Source organism: Tinamus guttatus, unplaced genomic scaffold (genome assembly GCF_059628265.1).
Source record: "Tinamus guttatus ecotype Peru unplaced genomic scaffold, ASM5962826v1 Tinamus_guttatus_pri_ptg000713l, whole genome shotgun sequence".
Lineage (NCBI taxonomy): Eukaryota > Metazoa > Chordata > Aves > Tinamiformes > Tinamidae > Tinamus > Tinamus guttatus.
Window position 1 is genome coordinate 405997 of NW_028289247.1, and position 23001 is coordinate 428997.

At 34.1% G+C, this 23001-nt stretch overlaps 1 protein-coding gene across 1 annotated transcript in view; it reads right to left on the reverse strand.

Annotated features, from left to right (window-relative positions):
* Positions 1 to 23001, reverse strand: part of MMP16 (matrix metallopeptidase 16) — a 158706-nt gene that overhangs the window by 12123 nt on the left and 123582 nt on the right. The window contains exon 7 of the mRNA XM_088537014.1: positions 3812 to 3950. Coding sequence (XP_088393140.1) covers positions 3812 to 3950 — 139 coding nt within the window. The remainder of the gene's footprint in view (positions 1 to 3811; positions 3951 to 23001) is intronic.

Sequence of the window (23001 nt, forward strand, 5' to 3'; positions counted from 1 at the left end):
CCTTTCTTTGTTCCTCCTCTCACATGGTTTATCCTTTGCTGGTTCACATGAGCAGGGACAGAATGCTTCAGATGGCAAAGGCAGTTTCAAATGCAACGATAAGAGGCATTTGATAAGAGGAATTATGCGCTTTGGACCTTACGAGTTGGTACTTATGGTGTGAACAACAGATGGCATCCAGTGAATGATACTGAGCCAGCTCATTTCTGCTTCAGAAGATCATTCAAAATGACAGCTGTTGCACAGCATCAAGAGGCATATGCTGTGATGTATGTAACACCATTACCTTTTTATGTGCCTCACAAGGAATAAAAGCAAAAGCAATTGTTAGGAGTTGATCGTTATCAGCCATACCCAATGAGTTAAATCCTGCTACTAAAAAGATCAGGTCACACAAAAGTAAACAGGAGATGAGCATGCAACATATATATATGACAGCATCACTGAGCCAGGTATCTATTGCATAAGCAGATGTCACTGCATTTGTACTATGGGCACACAGGAAAGCAAAGCGCAGATGTGGGAAGCCAAGAGTGAAGTGAGACGTTAAATCCTTTTTAACACTGTTTCTTACTGTAAAGCTAATTCTTGTATTCAGGTAAACAGAGAAAAGCAAATACAATTGCACTTTATTAAGACAGTAGGGCACTGAGAGCTTTAACATATGTGGGCAAGATTTCTTTGATTTCAAGTACAGGAAAGTGTATTAGACATTCACATTGGAAGATATGTTTAGTCCGCTATAACTATGTTGATCTTTAAATGGAAGGATTGTATATAAAAAATCCAAATGTCCCATCTGGTTGCCAGTTTTCACTTCAGGTTTTCTTGTTTGTTTGTTTTTTTCAGTTTAGCTTCTGTCCCTCAGCTGGAGGGAACTGAGTGTTTGTTGATCACAGAAGGATTTCAGAAAAGTCTCAGCAACAATGAGAAGCTTTCAGACTCACAAACGAATTTTAGGAGTGGAAGCTGCCACTCAGTTTTAAATTTACGCATCCTAAAATGGATAGAATAGGATGGTTAAGTCAGGGTGCTTTGATTTAGCTCATAAGCCCCTTCCACTAGTAAGCTATTAGTCAATCAACACATTTCATTAATTGTGATTATAATGAAAACATAGAAAGACTATATGACAACACTAGAATAATAAGAGCTTAATCCTTCTTATGGATACATAAGACTTGTTCAAAGTCCTAACCTTTGTCCTCGGCAGCAATAAGCACTGTGTTTATTTGAAAAAAGAAAGAGTTTTTAAGGTCTGGATAGTAGATTTGTTATTCTCATAGAGTTTAGTAAAACTTCATGTTTCATGAAGTCTGGCCAATCACTGGAGCATTTCATCTCTCTGCATTTATTCCCCAATGTAAGGTCTAATATAACAACAAGCAGAATGGTAAGGTCGCAAGCTGAGAATGAAGCAAGAGATAAGTAAGTCAGAATGTCTTACTTTGTGCAACAGTGCTTTGTTAAATAACATCAGTGTAGGGAAACAGTTGAGAAGGATGAACTGTGACTATTTGGATTCAATTATTTGAAGACTCTCAATATCTACCATTCTAAAAATTGCTGGAAGTAAAGGGTATTGGTATTGTGTACATACACTTCTCTTAAAATATTGAATATTTAATTCCAGAGAACATAATTACCTCCTGAGTAGTACAAATAAGTATGCAGTGTTTATCTATAGTTACAGATATCTTCTTTTATCTAGATATCTACAGTTTCATCTACAGTTCCTCCTTTGTATATTCAAAATGCTCAATAGCAATAGCAAAATGCTCCTGTGTTGTTGGCAAGCAAGATTTTTTGTTCATGTTATGTAATTATATGTGTGTTCTGTAGGACCTGTGCTGGATATGGCATAGCAAACAGTGCAGTAAGATCTAATCACTATGTGTGAGCCAAACTCAAAGTTTCTAGGTACCATATTCATTTTAAACCAATTATATTTCTGTTTTTTTTTCATTTTGAAGTTTTCTGGTCCATGATCCAATGCCACAGTCTATTTTTCAAAATAAAACTGTCAGGTAGTAGGGTAAGTGCAGATGAAAGTTATGATGGTGGCACTGATAGTATGAGTTTTACAGCAGCTTTTCTATTGCTACATTTGGTTTACCATAACATTCAACAGCACAGATGGCTTGACAATTTAATTTTTAGCACCATGTAAATTCCCACAGGTACACAGAATAAATTTTACCATTCAAATTTCCTCAGTAAAAAAAAAAAAAAAAAATCTGTTTATCATTTTGGTACCATCTTCTTAGCATGGACACCGGTAGTGAATAATAACAAGAACGTAAACATCTGCTTTTTATAAGTATCAACCACCAGATTGCTGCGTGCTTTACGAGCATTATGAGGCACAAGGATACAGGTGTCTCGACATCCAAAATGTGCAAGTATCTCACTGCAAGCATGCTACTGTTTTTTTACAATTGTGTCTCCATGTATAAATATATATTCCTGGAAAAAAATATAGGGAACTAGTTAAAATGGTGCAACAAAGCTAAAAGAAATGAAACACAAACAAATTTCAAAACTGAGGAAGAGATTTGCTCCAACAGGCTGGAACTTGATTGAGCAGAGGCAACTAACCCATGAGATATGATCTCAGAGGCTCCTCACAGGAAGTAACTCTAAATGGGTACAAATGCACTGACAGAAAGGTTTTATTAGCGTAAGTTAGGAATGACTACATTTCTCATATGTAGCCAAAACACAACTTATGAAGATTTTTTTCAACATAAATAAATACTCCATCCTGAGCTGCTATCACCAGATCATTTGCATATGGCCTATATTTTATAACACAGCTCTTTTTTACAAAATATTTACAAAATGTTAGTTTTAAACATTTTTATACTTGTGCTATATTTTATTTCTACTGCTGTAGAGCAGAACTCTACTAATACCATGAATCCAACTGTACACATTAAGGGGAAAAAATAGCATTAATAATAATAAAAATGTAGCAAAGATCTAAACTTTTTTCTCATTTAAATAAACCATTTTTCTGATGTCATATGCTGCATGTAATATTATTTTCCTTAAGATTCACACAAAAACTACAATTTCTCTATTAGAGAAACATAACTTTTATCTTTATTATACTGCTGTGTAATGTTTCTTCATGTTATTAAACATTTACCATTTAGCATCCCCAAGGTGCTAACATTTCCATAGTGAATGAAATATGACTTCTACCTCCCTTTTAATGATTCTGCCTGCAAAAGTTAATTCATTTTTTGTGTAATAAATTTAAAAATATTTTTCTACCTTTTTGTAATGAGTTAGCAAGCTAGTCTCTCACAACATAATACTTAGATGAATATTTTTACAAAAATTTATTGAATTTATCCTGTATCCCTAAAATTACTTACAATTTTTACAATATTTTCCATGGTTTTCACTCCAATGAAGAGATTTCATTGTTAAATGGGAATTTATTTAATAAATAGGATGATTTTCTCATTAAATGTAAATTAGATTCATATTAAGAGCTTTATTTTTAAAGAACAGCTGATGCCTGCAGTGAAACTTTGAAAGGATGATTAACAACAATTCATTCCACACAACACTTTTTTTTCTAGAGTTTATGCATCTTTAAAACAGTAAAAAGAAAATATCTGAATAGGTGAAAATATAAAACATTTCCATAAAAAATTATTAACCATTCATTTCCCACCTCATATATGTTACAAAAAGAAACAAAAAAAGTCTAAATGTGCATTTATATAGTGATATATTATCACAGCTGAAAGTATTACCAAAACTCTTCCTTTTAGTAAAAAGACTTAGTTTTTCTTACCTTTAAAAAAAACAAAATTCCCATCACTGTTTTCATAAACTGCATCAATGTTTGGAGGCAGTCCCCTCCAGAAGTAGTTAATCTGCATGGGGTATCCGTCCATCACCCTGTTGTTTCTCACGCGCCAAAACCATTGATCCTGGAAACCAAACATATGAGTCTCTCGTTATACTTTGAGACATTCATATACGTTCAGTTACTGTCTTGAAAATAGCAAGAAGCCTATCCGAGCATTTTAAGAAGATGACCTTCAACCATTTGCATAACCATACCGGTGTTTATATTCATGTCACCTCCCTACGTTGCCCGTGTGTCAGAACTACTTGTTCCCTGAGATTGGAACATGTTACCCATGTGAACCATGTGGTGTAGATAACTTTCTGTAGAATATGCAACATGCTGCACATGATGATGTAACCTTGTCAGCCCACTGTATAGAAATACATCTTAATCATATGCATAGATGAGGCTACAACTGGAAAAGCTCTTTGCCATCCTGGGTTTTAAGGAGGACTTCAGTAAAGAAAAAAGGCTCTAATAGCTTACACAACCAAAGTACCATATTGAAAAAGTTACTACTGTCGAGAGACTGTATTCTATTCTACTCTAACCCCTAACATTTTTTTCATCAATAGCAAGAAGATAAAACAAGAAAGCTTTAAGAAAATAAAAATTGTGGGAAAATTCCCTCAAAACAGATACTGGGAAGTACTTTTTCATTGAGACAGTAATAAATTCATGAAATGTATTTTTTAAGATGAGATTTTTCAAAGGGTTACCAATCTCAGAATGACTTAGGTGCTGTTCCAGGAGAAATGATGTAACAGTAAGTCTCAATAGGCCAAATTTTTGTCCTCTGCACATTTCTGTGAGACCCTCAAAAGCCAGAGAGTATCTCAGAAATCAGTTATTAAAGTTTGATTTTTATTAAAAAAGGGGGAGAAATAAGGTGCAACAGTTTGAAACTTCAGTCTTTTATCAGTCTCATAGCATTTACTGTCTTTAATAAAAACAAATTTTCCATCCTCATCTTTCCTCATTCTAATAGCAGGATATATCACGTTATTTGGCTGACTTTGGCTACAAAAGTTCACCTTAGAAAAAACATTTTAGTTATAGGAAGGAGCCACTCTCATAAAACCCTCACTAACTGCACAGGAAGTTGATCAAGATGACGGAACAAATTAAGCAAAATATTTAAAGCTGAGAGAGCACTGGCTACTTAGTAGAATACGAATGGACATAAGTACAAATTAAATCACTTTACTGAGCAAAGGTCCTAAACGAAATGCTGAGGCTTTCAGGAGTTTCCCAGTATAATCTTCATAGTCAGGAAAATCTCTATGCCACTGCTATGGGCAAAGATTGTAATAACAGAGGCTGGCTAATAAATTTTGACTTTCAACTACTACACTATAGCAGATGTTATAAATCACATTAATGTGTTACAAGAAAAGTATTTATCTAGCTCCAATGACAGCAGCAATTTCTTTTCATCAGATGTACATTGTAAATTTGTCATTCAATTATGTTGCCTTCCGATTTTAAAAAAGTCGGCTGATCCTCTGGTTTGAGGTTGAGTGAGTTTCAGCTGTAATGATCTGTAGAACTTACTTGCATTGACTGGCTTTGATAAAAAGGCCAACAGAATGATAATCTACAGATTTGGTATGGAATGGTATTTTATACTATGTATTTCACATTCAGGGTTATGTAGGATAACAGTGAGAATATCCTAATTTAGTTTTTGCTCAAAATACTTAGCAAGCTAATAATTTCCCCTGCTATTATACAACTAATATTATCACAAAAAATGCAATTGTGGAAAGATGAAATTTGTGACTTATGTAGCACAATTCCATGGAGTTTACACACATATATGCATTTTGTAATATCAATTCTGGGCATACACAAGATTTCAACAACTGAAGAGCGCTAGGAAAAGATAAAAATAAATCAGCATGTTATTGTGCATAAATATCTATCCCTGATAGGTACAGGCCTTTTCATCTGACATTGTTTATAGAAGTTCTCCACTAAATCCTGTAGAAAAGCCATGAATTTTCAAGATCTGTGTTTTATCTGCACATTTTTACTCTAATTCTACTAAGTGAAACTTGTATTCTCTAAGAGGGTATCCTTCACTAAAAAAACCAAAAAGCTTCTCTAAATAAACAAATAAATAAAATAATAAATAAATAAATAAATAAATAAATAGCATCCTGACACTAGAATATACTAGCTAGTGACATTTTCTATGACAAACTGCATCTCAGTGTATTTGATTATATCAAATAAACAGTTTTGTCTCTTTTGAGAAACAGCAGGTATTGTAGAACTGCTTGTTTCCCATTATATATGTGTGTGATATACTTGCAATTACTTTATTTCCCCAAAACACATCAACTCCTTCAGACGAGTTGAACCATGACTTGCCACATGGATTCAAACTACAAGCATGAGAAACACATCTTGAAATTATGACTTTTCATCCTTTTCCTAGCTGTCCAGCAAATGCCTTGTGTGAGCAGCTACAGCTAGCTAGATACAGCTATATACTCTTAACTGTATGGGCCACTCTAATGCAGTTGGGATCTTGCTTAATAATAGATCATTAAATATTATGAATATAGGCATAGCAAGTAAATTAAACTTGGACAGTTATTCACATTAATAAAGAGAATAGAAGATCTGCAACCAAGAAAACAGGCAAAATTGATCAATATATCACAGAATCAGTAAACAGGTGTTGAGTAAGGGCAGACTGCAAACTCTTTCACGAACACTATTCCAAATAAAAATTTATAGTGGGATGAAAGAGCAGGTGAGGTTCCTCTGAGCATTGACACTTGTTTTGTTTAGAGGTTGTGATAATTTTGAGGGAAGAAAAAATAAAACCTTGGCTTTATGAAGAAAGACGTTATACATAAATTATTCTGCACTGTCAGTAAATGCTCTAGGTAATTTTTCTGTGCATATTTAGCTTAGCAATGAATTGAAGGAACTAAAATCTAGTGGGACACTCTGGTGAGTAAATGCCTTAGCATTTGACCTTTGTGTGCATCAGTTTCATTACTACATTGTGTAGAATAACAAGAAATATTTTCTTAAGTTCCAAGTTCCCAATAACAAGTTTCAAGTTGTTTATTAACAACTTGGAGATCCTTGTATGGAAGACTGCATTAATACTGTGTTCTCCAAAAAAACTGTCACCTACTTCATTGGTTCTCATACTTTGTTGCTATATACGGACACCCTCTACACTTATAATACAGCATTTTTAGCTTATTAGTAATGATTGTGATAAACTCATTTATTTATATATTTCATTACATTTCATGATCCCATGAACTCTTTTAGAAACTCTTTTAAGTCAAACAGATTACAGATTTTGTTTTATTTATCTGGTGCCTTCAAGCTGCCATCGCATTTTTTATAAATTAGCTTTAAAATCTGTATTATTATGAATATTTCATTTCTATTTATGGATTTATTCTCACCCTCAGTGCCCTTCAGATTCTTTTAGGGACACAGTTGATGACTAGGAAAATTAAAAACAATCTTCAAATATTTCAATTCATCCATAAATAATAATATAGTTGAGTTTTCAGGCAAAATTAAGTAATTTTTTTTTCATTCAGCACCTCATTTTCTCCCTCACCCCTTGACCAATAACTATTGCCAAATGTGAAACATTAATGTGCTGTAAAATCTGCAGAGCTCTGCCCTTTATTTTGATACCTAATGAACTCTACCTAACAATTCTGGAACTCTATGCAGGACCCTGACTCAAGAGTTCCAGATGATACCCATTAATAATGGAAAGACTATCCAAGGTAGTAGATTCTGAATGTTGCACAAAGAGAAAAAATGTGTTAAAAAGAAGAAAACACAAAGATTTTTTTTTGACTTGTAATTTTCATATCTACTGGAAATGAAAAATATGTTGATTTCAAGTTCTCGTGCTGGTTTCACTGGGAACATTAAATATCACTGTGTAAAATACAGAAGAAAAAGATTTAAGGCAGACAGTGGGATAGGTGAAAAACAAGGATATACTACAAATGTAAATTACAATATTTTGACTACGATTTCAAAAGCATGTGCGAAACCACAAGCGCTTCATGGATGGACTCACAGCATGTGGAGCTGTGATATCAGCTCTGGGTCAGCAGTGCTCTGACTTGATATTAAAGTGCACAGTGTTGTTAGGGGGACTTCACTACCAGAAAAGATGGAATGAGGTGCAAAGCTGAAATACTCAGCAGCTTCTAGAGAGAGGTTTTACTATGACTAGATTCCATAAGTATCACTACTTTCTAAAATTTCCCCCCAAAAAGGTAAGCATTAAACCTGTGTTATAAATCAATGCTAATTAAATTCTCAGTGGCAAATATTATTGTATCTTAATATTATTGTCAGAACACAAAGTTTCATATCTTCTCCCATACTCCAACTCTCACCATATGTAAAAGCAAGCTGCTGCCAGTGGAAGATTAAATATATTCAGAAGTTGCACAGATAGAAAAATTCACACAAATGGGAATCCTTCTTTTTTTTTTTTTCCATCTGAGAGTTTCAAGAGCAATTATTGTAAATAATAAGCTATGTTATTTACTCATTTTAAGTTATCTTCCTACAGATAAGGAAGAGATCCAATTTTAAAAAGAGAACCTATCTGAAAGATAGAACCTGCAGAGCTCTCTTTCAAGATTATGATTTAGGAGAGAATATTTTAGGAAAGAAATTTTATCTAAGGAATTCTTGTTAAGCAGTAGTGTATATGTTTTTCTAACACATACTCTTCTGTTTTATTTATCTATTTATTTATGTAAATAACAAGGTAAAAAGGAATGCCAAACTAGTCAAAATGGCTTTGTTGATGTTACAGTCTTCCTTCTTAGCTCCATCTTCCGAGTACTTGCTACTGGAATGAACGGCATCTTTTACTCATTTCAGACCTTTCATTGCTCATGCTAAACCCTCTTGCTGTGCTTTTTAAAAGAGCATCATAAATCAAGAAACTAGGGTTAAAAATTAAGGATAAAAAAAAGAAAAAGACCATTTCTGTTTCCAAAGGGGGCAAAGAGCTTATATAACCTTTGACTGACTTTTCTTCACAAAAGAACACTTTCTTTTCTTCTCATTTTTAATTTGATACATACTCTTTTTAATGAACTCTAAATATGACATAAATGTAAGAGTCACTCTTGTCCATCCTAAGTCTTTATAGCTGATTCTGCTTTATAGACCTGGAAGACAGGATGCAATAAAAGGAACTATGACTTAAACTGCAGTAAAAATACCTCCTTTATTTTCTACATCAAGTTCTAAAGCATTGTGTATTAGCCAAAACATTAGTAATCCCTCTGAAATCTCTCTCTTTTTTTAATAGTAATTTCAATAAAATTTTCAGCTGCATTCAGGCATTCTCACTGCTAGTGATGTACAATAGTTGATCCAAAATGCAAAATTCTCTCCTTATCTTTTGAATTTCTTTTTTTTTCCCCTTTTATTTGTTCTCTAATACATATTTTTGTCATTGAACAAATGCCTCTCATTTTTCTTGAAGTAGGAACCTATCCTCTTCTGCACACCCAGAAGCCTCTGTTTACTTTCTGCCTTCAAAATCTTGCTCTCTCATACACATCTTCTTTTCTGAATATCTTTTTCACTTTTTCTTGCTGTTGTTTTCCTACACACTGATTCACCTAATCACCCTAGCATTCATCCTTGCGTTTTAATCACGCTTTTTGCTAATTGTCTCTTTTATAGATCTCAGTTTTTCACACCCTATCATGGTTTTTGTCGTTTCATGTATCTGCATTCATAGTTTTTTTTTTCCTTTTTTTTTTATTTTTTTTTTAGTTTTGGGCATAGTGACCTGTGCTCAGGTCTTGGTGGCATGTAGAAAAGTTGAGAAAAGTGAAGACTTTGACTAATGGAGTAACAATTGTCACTGGTTCTGAACAGAGAGCCAGTTTCAAGAGTCATCTTGACTCTTCCCATATCTGTGGGTAAGAGAACTCTACAGATACTCGATCCTATAGCAAGATTTTTTTTTTTAATTAGAAGAAGTATTGGTGAATTATCAAAAGTAGTAGGAAGTAAAAGAATTTCCATTTTTTAAAGAAAATAAGAATTTCAGGTCTAAAGCAAGGGTTTCAGAAATGCAAGGAATAAGGTTACATAGCTATAAAGAAAACTCTTTAGAATGAAATTAAAAGATACTCTACAGTAAATGCATTTTTCATGTCACTTGTATTTTATGCTTTGCAGCTTTTACTTGCTATTTGTATTCATCTGATTTATTCTCTTTTCTTCTGGGATGGGGATCTTCCCCCTACCAAGTCAGAATTCTGTCTTTTTTAATTGATTTGCTAACTGAGTGGTATATGAGTTGGGGAAAAAATCACTACTTAACTATAAATGTTACCCAATTGCAATACCTTTAAATGGCACCTACATTTCATTTAATTTAAAAAAATGGTAAGACAGAGTTTCATTTGTTTTACAGAGAAACAAAATACAATGTTTGTATTCTTTACTATTGCTCTAAGATTTCAGAATAAGGCAAGAAGTGTAATTCTTATGTTACCATTGTGTGACAACTCTGAAATACTCAATATCATAACCTTTGTCCAGAATTTCTGATTTTATTACTAATATACAAAGATTAAATGAAATACTTGACAGTCAACTCTGTAAGAATTATAATTCTTCAACAAGCTGTCAAAAACACCTACTCATATTTAAACTAGATTCTGTAAACCACTCTTTGGTGGTATTCTTTTCTTATCTGAAAGACAACATTCTTTTCAACTATTTCAGAGAGGCGTTATTTTGTCTAAAGTGAGCAATATAAAATGGTTATAAAACCATTAATTTTCTTTTAGAAAAAGAGAGAGGATTTGACTGTGACGTTTATTCTGGGAAATTTATACTGAAATTTTGCTAAATATAATTTAAGGTAAATTTGCAAAAAAAAAAAAAAAAAAAGAGTACAGTACTGTGATCCTCTTCCTAAACAAAATATAGTAGAATACTAAGCATAGTATTTTATGCGATTTGATCATTTGCTCTGCAGACAGGAGATAAGACCTCCATTTGGTTAATTATAAGTCTATCTAAATACTTTGTGTGCTTCCTTAAGTATTGGATAAGGTACAAAAAACAAACAAACAAACAAACAACAATAGCTCTTAAAAGTAGATCTAACACTCAGAAAAGCATATAAAGGGACAGAGACTATAGAATGTTTTTTTAAAGAAAGACACTTGCCACTTATCATACAGACCTGCAAGAGAAATGATCTATTTAAATGAATAACCATGGTTATAGTTTTTCTTTTGAAAGCAGTACCATGATTTAAACCTTGGTTCTTCAATGTTGCTTCTCAGCTGAAGTGCAATGACTAACTATATGATTATTGCTAGTCCTCTGCAGTACAGATGAGGATAGGTTTTCTTACAAGATTTTCTATATTCTTCGAGCAATAACAATTTTTAATTGCTCTGAATTAACCATTTCATTCTAAATTAAACATTTATTAGGATAGATGCTAGTTTTTGATATTCAAGAGAAGTTCACTAAGAAAGAGTTTGGTGTATATTTCCTTTATATTTTCTTTTGAAATATTTTATCTTCGTTTTGTTACAGGTTTGGTTTCTTTACGAAATGCCTCTTTTCCACTCTTTCAGCTTATGCAAATACATATCCTATCATTTCTTATCTATCAAATAAAGCTTATGATAACACATTTTGTGATAATTTTTTATATATTTTTATATATTTGATACGTATCCTTTTATATACATTAGCCTTTCAGAAAGATTCTGAAGCTGTCAAAAACTGTGAGTATCTGTAGGATGCTTTCAGTTCAGCGGAACACTGGTATGCACAATACCTTTGGTGGCCACCAGTGGCTAGATGACACATCACACATAAAAATTAATCAGTCTTCAAGACTGCTAATATGATGGGTTTTTATAGCTGTGATGTAGAAATCTACCACATACTTCATCACTATCACGTACTTCCAAGGGGGCCTGGCTCTTCCTAGAAAGCTTTTCATGCATGGACTTGTCCAGTTTACCTGCTTGAATTATAAAGTCTGACAATTGAAGACCTTGTTCTATGATGCAGCTAGATATGGAACTCCTCAGCACTATCGCTTTTCTAACATGCCCCAAAACATGTTAATGGTAACTAGCCAGACATGAGAAGCATGTCACTAGTGTTTTACCTAGGCCAGCTAGATTATTTTTAAGGTAACTCTTTTTGGGTAGATTTCTCCATTTTCACCTGAAGTCAGTATTTTTGTTTATTCAGACTTTGTTCAAATAACTAAAAACAATCAGACTGCATAAAATGTTACCACAGCCACATAATGATGGTTCAATCTAAACAAAAAGACAACCATAAAAAAGATACAACAGAGGCCTCTAAAGACACCAAATCTAGGCTTGCAGCCAGGAACTTCTGGAATACTCCCATTCCCTCTAGCACTCTGTAGGTAATGGCACATGAACATGAAATACTGCACAACACATTTCATCCTCAGGATGATTATTAAGCCTTGACAGAGCAGTTTATTATGGTACCCAGTAGTGACTGTACTTTGGAGGCTACAAAAGAAACTGTCAATTTCCTTGATCTTAATTCTGTTGCTTCTACCAACAGGGAGTTCACATGCAAGTCAATGGTTTCCATGTGCTCATGGAGCAATGGTGCATTCAACACCAGAAGACAGGAAAATTGGTAACTTTCAAATAAAAAAAAAGTGAAGTTTTCTTGATTAGGTTTGTAAACTTTGTCTTAATGAGAAAAAAAAGGTGTTCTGGTAAGGTTATGCTATAAATATGTTATATTTTAATTGCAGATATTCTAGCACAAATTAATAACAACCACAAAAAAAAATACAAATTCAAAAAGCATAAAAATTCCTAATGAGGAAGGGTTTGCATTTACAAACATCCTTCCATATGTGGTAGAAGTCAAACTTTTCATTAGAAGGAATTCTTGATAGATGCATTTGCAGAAATGTAAAGTGGCAAGAAGATTTCTTAACTAGCTGCAGAAAAGCTCCATGGCTGTGCAAAATAATAAACACCTATACAATTCCGATAAACAATTTAAATATTTTTTCTCTATCCAATTTCAAATTATTATTGGTTCCACAAATTCATCACTATGTTATAATCACCTTCAGATCAGTTCATGACCAGTTCATTACAACTTTCCTTTCTCTATATTCGGCCATGACATCCACCTGACACCATGTTTATGTGTGGGTAGAGCATGAATATTTTTGTTCTCTGGACTGGATTATCTTGTCAGAGGGAGGCAAGCTCCTATTTTGATCTCTAGATGCAGGTCTTATTCATCATGGTTCTTGGAATATCATGCTGAATATAATGTTGAACTGAGTCACATCTCTTTTGCATTCACCAACACCTACTTCTTGGTACTTCTCTTAGCTAATACATTGCCCTCCTGACTTGCTTTCTGGGGGACTAAGTAACCAGTACTTTCCTACAACAGCTAGCATTTTGCTAGCTCAAATTTGACAAATATGATACTCAATACTATTTGAAAGCTCCGCAATACTCATTTTGTAACTTCCTTCCTCCCCTAAAGTCACAACTGATACTGTGTGTTATACTCTCTACTTCAGACAAAACAATCCTCTACAGCCTCTTTTACATTTCATTAAGAAAAAGATTACTGAGAATCTTAGACTACTTGTTTTTTTCCCTACAGATACAAATATTTGAAAATAGTCCAGGGTAGTCTCTCCATCTGAGTAAATCTGACCAATGAGTGTAATAAAATCAGAATAATTGTTTTTCTCTACCTGTCTGACCTTATCATATGCAATATGACACTTTGCCATTTGCCTTTGGGGTGAGAAGACTGTTTTAACTGCTACTACAAATATGTCTGAGTCATCAGGCTCACTGCAGTGACTCAGTCACTCCCATAGAAACAAAAAGGCCAAAAGAGCTCAAACACAACTTCCCGTCTCTATTTTCCCCCAGACTTAGGGATCAACTCTGAATGGAATAGCTACATCCCTAGATATTAAGGTCACTGAGAAATTAAGAGAATGTGCAATTTGCTTCATCAAAGTTTCTAGACACAGGCAAGGAAAACACTGAAAGAAGTCACACAGACAAAAGTTGATTAGGCCAAAACCTTATTTTTTTTTCTAGGTCCTTTACCCAATATAGATACTACTGGTAGACCAAGAAGACTAGCAAAGTCTAAGTAAAGCACAAAAAAATCCTATCAGTAATAAACAGTTAACACCTACATAAATAAAATATGTGGCTTTTGGACTACAGCCTGCCCAGGAGATCATTTATCATCATTTCCACCTACAGGGAGCTCTTCCAAGTCCCTCTTGGCTGGGGAAAAAATATCATTCACTCCTGTTAACCTGTGAAGACAAGAGAGCAACAAACTGTATCCACCAAGGTTAACCAAAGCCAACTATCAGAAAGCCATTTTTTTATCTTGTATGAAAGCAGAAAATTAGACATAGAAAAACAATTGCTAACTGAAAGATTCATAGGATAGGCAAGAAGTATTCAAATAGTTTTAACGCAATTTTCTTTGCTTTTATGCAGTGACCTTTTTACTTTAGGATGAGTTTTGATATATTTATAATAATATTGATATTCTCTTTTGACTATATCACCTCTAATTTCATATTTCTGTGGTATCCATAAATCTCTAAATATTTGTATTTCTCTCTCAGCTTCTAGTAGGAAAATATTCACAAGGGAATAAGAAGAAAAAACATATTCAAAGTATGTAAATGAAAACTGGGCAACACTGTCCTAAGAGAAGAGTAACATTTGCAGAGTAACATGGGTGTCAGTGGACAGGGACAACATGACCTGATGTAAGCCACAATTTACATGTCATACACACACAAAAAAGCAAACAGAATTCTGGATAAAGTAGAACCATGAAAACAGCTGCCTCTGTTACTCTCAGATTGACCTTGCTGCCTCTGTAAAGACACAAAATAACCACATCCTTCAAACTACATAATCACACAGCCAAATTGTTTGGTTTCATAATCCACGTGCAGTCCACATACACAAAGGGCAACGACTGCCTGCAGAAGGCCAGCAGCACCCATGCACACCCTGGTGTAGATGGAGCTTGTGCTCCCCTACCCTCACTCTATCTCCCTGACCTCCGTGCAAGGTACACTGCATGGCTCTTCTAAGGAGATCAAAAGAAGATGCAGTGCTATGACGGGTCGTATCTGAAACACAGATGGGTGCAAGAATTGGGGACTAACTTAGGGCAAAAAAACCTCTTCCTGGTTGCAGTGGATCGGGTCAGTCAACACATCAACAAGAGAGTGGAGCAGCTCTAACTGAGTGAGCCTCTAGGCAGTGTATCCCATTCCTGCTACACAGTCATTGCAGGGGAAGAAGAAGAAGATTCTACTTCCCAACTCATTTTTCAGCTATACCATCTCTGTCCACATACTTATACTGATAAGGAATAGATATGAAAAGGTGTTCAGCTTTCAAATCTACATTGTTTGGTAACTAAATGGAAGATTTCTGAGATCAAGAAGTAGAGGCTTGCAAAAAGAACGAGGTATTTATAAACAATGTAAGAATTTATTGAATTGTGTACATATCAATTTTTCTAAATTCATAGAGGTAGAGAATTCTGCTACACTTCCTTCTTTGTTACCAGTGGCCACAAGGTTGGCCACTGGTAACAATTGTCCTGAAGACCAAAATCTCCCTACCACTTCCTCTGAAATCTAGTTATTGTAGCTGTGCAATTAAATAAACACCAGAGATAAGTTGAAACCAGCTAGCTAACTAAACAGGCAACAGATTAATGACAGGATATTTATAAATCACAATATGGCTGACAAAAGTTCACACAAGGCACATCTATAGGCAATGATGTGCAGATCAAGAGTTAACCAAATACAGCCTGTAAGGACACACAGCATGAACAGAAAACATGTTGCTGTTAATAGGGCTTGCATACTGCTTGGAGTACGAGTAATAAACTATGATAGTGCCTGATAACATAAGAAAATAGGGGCAGGCATGACATAAGGAACTTTACAAGCGAACACATGAGAGTTACTTTGTGTTCAAGCTGCTGAACTGCTAAGTTAATGTTAAAATATGCTGTTCGATCTCAGGGTTGTGTTTGTGATTTATAATACAGTGATAAAAACAAAAGGAAACTCATGTAGCAAATCTAGCTTTCAGTAAAATAAGTAAATTTGAGTAAACTCAATAAATCCTACCTCCCACGGAAGTGGCAAGATTAGGTGAAGATTATGATGCCCACAAAATTCATGAGTGAACAGCCATATTCTTGGTGTGATTTGGCATTTGACAGCACTCTCCAGAGGGAAAAACAAGCCATGAAGGGTGGCACATCCAACAAAGAGCAGCCACCAGTGGCATTGGTCATGACCACATAAACACGGAAATGGTAGATGTTCAACTGGCTTTGCACTGTCACTCAGATGCAGGGATAACATCATGAATAAAGTGAAAAACTGACAGTGAATAGGTGGTATTTCAAATTAAAGGCAATTACAGATAAAATCTGGGAGTATACAATCTGAAGTCATGGGTTTTAAAGAGTTACCCAGACAGCCCATTCAAGCATCACTGGAGATCGAATGCAGGCATAGGTAGAAGAGGAATGAGTTGAACTCTGTGATTAACAAATTATCCTTTGACCTAATGCAGTCTGCTATCCTCAGTGAAGATATCACCACTGGACAGATGTATCCAGTCATAAAATAAAATTGTGCCTGCCTGCCTTATTTCAATTCATAAGCTGAACAAGTACGATGATCAAATTTGATTTGATTGATTGAAAACAGTTTTCATATGCTTGATATTACAACGTGATCTGCCTTTTATTGGGTTATTTTACTTAACATACATTACCCCAAATATATAATCTCCCAACAACTGGGATATGAATGGGACTTTAACACAGGAAAAATGTTGAATTAGGTAAGGTGAATGGATTTTTTCATTATTTCAGTTAGCCCAAGCTTTCCTTCTACTGTCAAGCACAGCTTATAGAAAGAAAATGCTTCAAAAATATTTAAACCATGACTTATAAAACAAAGAAAATATAGACTTTTAATAAATAACTATTATGATATTCTGATATATTTCAGAAGGCTTTCAACTTTTGAGTGTTTCATCATTGAAAAAATATAGATATTGCTCTAAATTATTTAAAACATCAACTTCTTAATAGCGCAGAATTGCACATAAAACAACTAATTCAGAGAAACAAATAAGCTGAGTCTCTTTTCATCTCTACTAAACATTACGTGCATCGTCAACTCTTAGCTCCTTGAACGGGCAAAATAAAAGAGGTAAAAAAAATCAACAAAAAACAAACAAAAAACAGTAGAATATAAAGCTTTAGCTATAAATAAATATTAAGCAAATATTTCCAGGGCTGATCCATAGCACTGCTTGAAAAAGCTTACATTACAGTCTATGTCAATTGTTTCCCAAAATGTTTACCTAAATTAGTTGAAGGGCTGAATTTTGTACAACAAGAAATTTTAATTAAGCATAGCGTTTGAAGTGTTTCTGCAATTATTCCCTTTGGTTCCATTAGGATGTAGCCCCAATTAAAATGAATTGTTAATATTACAGGATAATAGTTGCTGGTGGTACAAAATTGAAGATATGCCTCTCTGTAATTTTAGATTATTCCTTGCTGTGAGATTTTGCTGTTATTCTTTGTCAATAATACTTTTTTTTCTATTCCCTTGCCAATGAAATATTTTTAATCAGTTCACTCAAAGAACACTTGGTCTTTGCAAATTAGCATGTTCTACAAAATTAAATACCTTTCTTTTTACCCTAATGTTCAGCTAAGGTTTCTTTTAGTCAATTGTATCATTGTAAAATAACACATGAAACATTAATCTAATCTCAAGAATCTCTGAATGCAATAAGTGAACATTGTAACTGTGGGAAAAAATCAGAACTTGATTCTTCAACATTAATTCTGACCATCAGTCCTCACCCAAATGATTATGCTCACTAAGAGTGTATGTGAGTATATTTCTATCTAGGCTTGAGTTGTTTATAACAAGTAAATCTGTCCTATCAGTTTTTCATGTTATTTTTTTAATCTGTATTCAAAATCCATTTTCCTTTTTTAATAGTAGTCTGCAGAACTGCGAGTGTTCAGCATCCGCTGTATTGGGAATTATGTGAAACTTGTTCTGATACAAAGTGTAATTAAATTAATGGTCAATTAGATTTCAGTTCAACATTTTGACATATGGAGGAAAAAAAGGACCAGATATATTTGACAGTAAGAACAATTCTAAATCCACAAGTAAACACATACATACGCTATCATCCGTCAGACCATGCTGTCACAAATTCCTAAGCATATATAAATATTGGACTCACTTTATTCTTTTGTAGAGCATAATGGAGATCTTTAGAGTTTCTCTAAAGATCTAAATCCAAGGTAAGGAGATAGTCAAGCATTGAGTACTATCATGTCACTCATAATTGACATGATAAGAAACAATAAGTACTTTGTATGTGAAGGCTTATATGGCTGAATAAGGAGAGGGCAATGACACATTAAAAACATAGTAACATCTCTTGCATTAGATGAAAGGACTTGTGGTGCATCCACAAGGGACTAACAGTCCCAGAAGCCAGCATGTGTGAGATGGCTCCTTCAGAAAATCTGTACCACATTTACAGAGAAGTTGTTCAGTCTCAGAGGGCGGACTGAGTCTAACTGAAAGCAAATCTCCCAAACCACATATGATGGATATGTGAGAAGCTCAGTATCATCTGCTTTGCTACCAGTCAAATAATTTTGTACCACATTATTTGTCAATGAAAGTATAGTCTCCTTGGAAAAAATAATACTCTTCCATTCTGATACTGCATTCTGACATTCTTGATTTAAATCCCTGCTGAAGACATGAGTGACATATCCTGTTAAGGTTATAAGGTTTATAAGGTTAAGATATGAATAACAGTAATTTTATTAGCCAGATAAAATAGATTGTTAGTCAGCTCAAGAGCCCAGTCTTCATTATGATAACATATATATCATTACACTGACACTCTGGTCAATGAAGCTTATATCTATACGCACACATATAAACATAAATGCTAGTTGAGAAGTATATCTTGACTACCTTGTTATCTTTCAGATGGACATAAAACTATGTAATAAGATCTAAGTTTGTTTTTTTTTTTTTTAAAGCTGAAAGGGAGGAAGAATTGATAATTGGAATAATCTGGTAAAATTATGACTCAAATGATTATACTCTTTTCTACATTCCCTATAGCTGGGTGAGTATATGCATTTTAAACCTTTGAAACATATTAGCTAAACCCCTTCCTAAGCTGAGAGGCCTTGAAAGATTTAAGTAACATTTAGAAAATATTTTGATATGAGCCAGAGAAAGTATCTGCATATATATAAAAAACCCCCAGCAACTATGACAATTTCTACTTCAACATTTCACCATTATTTTCTTTTTGACATCCAACAGCTTGTTTTAGTGCCTATCCTATACTTTTCCAATGAGCTCAGCCTATTGTGATATATTGAAACTGCACTGAGTTTTGTTTTTACAGCTGAGATGCTGTATTTTTCCCTCAAACCCCAAAATGTCTACTTCTACCCCAAAGTGTCAGCATCCTCTGCTGAATCTTCCCAGGCGGCAGTTGATGGCACAGACATTCACAATATCCTGTGACAAAATCCAGCTATACAAACAGCCAAGAAGAGTTTTGAAAAAAAATGTGGCTTCAAGTCTTATACTGTAACTGTTGCTTTGTTGTTAGCATTGTTAGCGTTTTTCCTTTGTCTCATACGCTTTTGTTGGGATTACTAATTGTAAATATAAATGTTATTAAATATAAATTATATTATTAAATACATGAAATATAAAATTATAAATAGCTATTTTTTAACTATGTATTTTACCACATACTAAGAGAAGGATATTTTATTCTTTATTTGTGTTTAATAGCATACTTTATATGACACACATTTCTGAAAGTTTTTAAATTGAATCTATACAGTTAGGTATGAAAGCAATAGCAGTCTAAACTAATGCCAAGGGTAGTGAGAGCTTAATTGCCTTGGCTTGTTTGGCACTTCATAAATGTTTTTACAATGGTGCTTAGCAGATGAAGAGTCAGAAAACAAATTTCTGCAAGTTGAGCAGAAACTGCTATAAAATAGTAAAACACAGCCTGTTAAGGCCTTTTGAAAATTGGTTCCTTATTCTACCATCTGTAATGTAACATTTCAGAAGACATTTGTCTTAGCTATAAATGCTATTTCTCTGATGGACAAGCTCCTTCTTTTGCTAAACATTTTTACTTTTTACTTATATTACATTATAACAAGCAATCTACTACATAACGGTGGCAATTTTTCAAGGAACCAGCTTACTTTTCTAGCAGAAATACTAAAACTGGTAAGGATTACATAAGATGCATTTGTTGGTTTGTTAAACATTTAGCATTAAACAAAGTAAAAAGGACAAATGCAATCTTTACAAAATGTTCTTGGGTGAAGTAAAAAGTGTTATCACATAACTAAAGAGATGCGACCTGTCCGTCTACCTTGCTGATTATGCAGGAGAAGTACCTCATATGCAGTGTACTTTTCAGGATGCAACCTCTTCCAAAAACTAAGGATTTTGTTATATGCAATATGTGAAATGAAAACGGACATAAATAAATAGGATATTCACAGCAGTAACACAGAGTGTTGAAGGAACAATCACCATACAGAGTCAAAGACAAACCACATAACTCCTCAAAACAACAGACTAAGCAGTAAGTGTGATACGACATCCTCTGAGATAAACAATTTTGTGCAACCACTTCAAGATCTGCCCATGAACAGTTTTTTAACTATGTAATAGATTTGTAGGACATTAGCATAAGTACTCTCATTTCTATGACATGCCAGGTCACCTTCAAAACTCTTCTTTTTGCTACAGAAGACTGAAAAAACATCAAGACTGTCACAGAATAGAGGCAGAAAATGGAAATATATGTCGCGAAACATCTTCACTAAAAGAACTTCTCTGGTGACTTTAGACAGTGGGGCTCCTTTTCATACCACTTTGCACAATTTTCCAAGAACAGGAACGCCACTTTTTTTTTTTTTTCCTGCATTTTTTCAGCCATTTTCTGTGTCCCAGGAAAGTTCTAACTAAACAGAGGGAGAAAATACATGGAGAATAGATTGGAAATGAGCATGATAGCTAAATACTAATTGCATTCAGCATAAATACAGAAGCTAACCGGAATCTCAAGATTAAAAACTTGGCACTCATAAATCTGGCATACAAATTCTGCTGTCCTGATGGTTGCTTGTACCAGTTCAAGCATGTTTTAAATAATAACAGTAATTAAAAATGCTTTCAATTAAGACAACCTTCATTTTAAAATAACAGTTGGAGACAATTTAACCCAATAGTTATGATACATTGATTTTAAGTAATATTTTTAACTATTAACTATAACTTTTAACTAACATGTCATAGCCCAAAACATTATAGCTAGCAAAAGTATTTTAAGGGTATCTAATTTAAAAACAGTTCCTCCTTTTTTTGAGATTACATTTTTGAGATGTACAAATTTGGCCAAGTGTTACTAGGATTGTTACTTTATTGAAACGACGGCAAAACAATAAAAAAGAGACGGGTAAGTGTAAATTCCATATATCCCCACCCCAAGTTTACAGTTATTCAGTTTTACCCCAGATACAACCATTTAACAGTGCTAGGTATTCTTAAAAGCACAAACAGAGCTCATCAATTTGATCGAAAACAGCAATTGTATTTGAAAAGTTTGATAAAGGTATCTCCTAATAGCTCAACAGCAGAGAGAAAACAATCTTCTTGAAATTAATATTGTGTTTGTTATCTACGATGAAAATCCACAGTGTATCTCAAACTGTTACCTTCTGTGCTTCACTTTCATGCTTAAATTAGAATTTAGTTATGCAAATAGGCTCATATTCTTTTTCTTTATGGATAAACTGCCAAGAAACTTCAAGGATTACTTAAACAAGCTGAGCACCTTTAAGCAAGACTGGCTTGTAAGATAAAGAACTGTAAAGAAGTGGCTATTTTCAAGTCAAAGCTGGTATATGGCATACACGCTATTCAGAAGGCATTCAAACCTGCCATACCACAATGATTACATGCTTGTGGATAAAGAGGCAGAAAGCAGAGGATATAATTTCATTAACCTCCAGCTTTATTCATTTAATTCATCTGTTAACCATCCAGTGAAAGTCATAATTCCTTCTAAATTGTTCCCACCTGATGCAGGACTGCTGTCAGTCCTCTTACAGTTCTCTCTCCTTCTCCATCTCTCCACACTTGGCTCTCAGCCCCTTGCTCCCTCATTCCCAGTCTTTTTCTTGTTCACTCTTTATTGGACAAGGGCAAGACTTTTTTTTTTTTTTTTTTTTTTTTTTTTTCTTTTTAACCTCAGGCCATAGGAGTTCCAGCTTCACTTCCTGAATTACTGTAATTGCCTAAATTTCACCCCTTTTTCTTTTTATACTCACACAGCTCCTGCTACAATCCAGTATGCTGAATTCTTCCTTGTAATCTGCTGCCTGAGAGTATGCAAAGGAAAGCAGAAAAATACCAAGAAGCCTTAACTTTTCTTAGTTCCTTCTCCACTTTTCTGCTCCTTCCAAAAAGAAAAGATACTGCCAGCTAATTATGTTGTTTTAGCATACCAAAATCTTCACTAGCAAATTAGTTCTCAAACCAAAAAGGGGAGGGCCATAGCGTCAGGACCTATATTAAGTCAAATCTTTTGCTTACCATTCTAACCGAAGACATGCCATGAAGACATGCTCTAGCATATTCCTGAGAAGACAAGGGGGATTGTGAGACTTAAGGAAACTCTTCCTTAAGGAAAATCTTCCAAATTTAAGGAAAATCATCCAAAAAAGGTCATTTCTTTCTTGTCTTCCACAATACCTTGCTTTTATAGTGGCCATGACTTCATTTTGGAGAGCCAGACCAACTATGATATCTCTAAACATGCTGTTTCTAGTTGTAATTCGCTGATAATATTCTACCATACTCACTGGGATGTGGAGCACAAATGTAATTTAAGTTT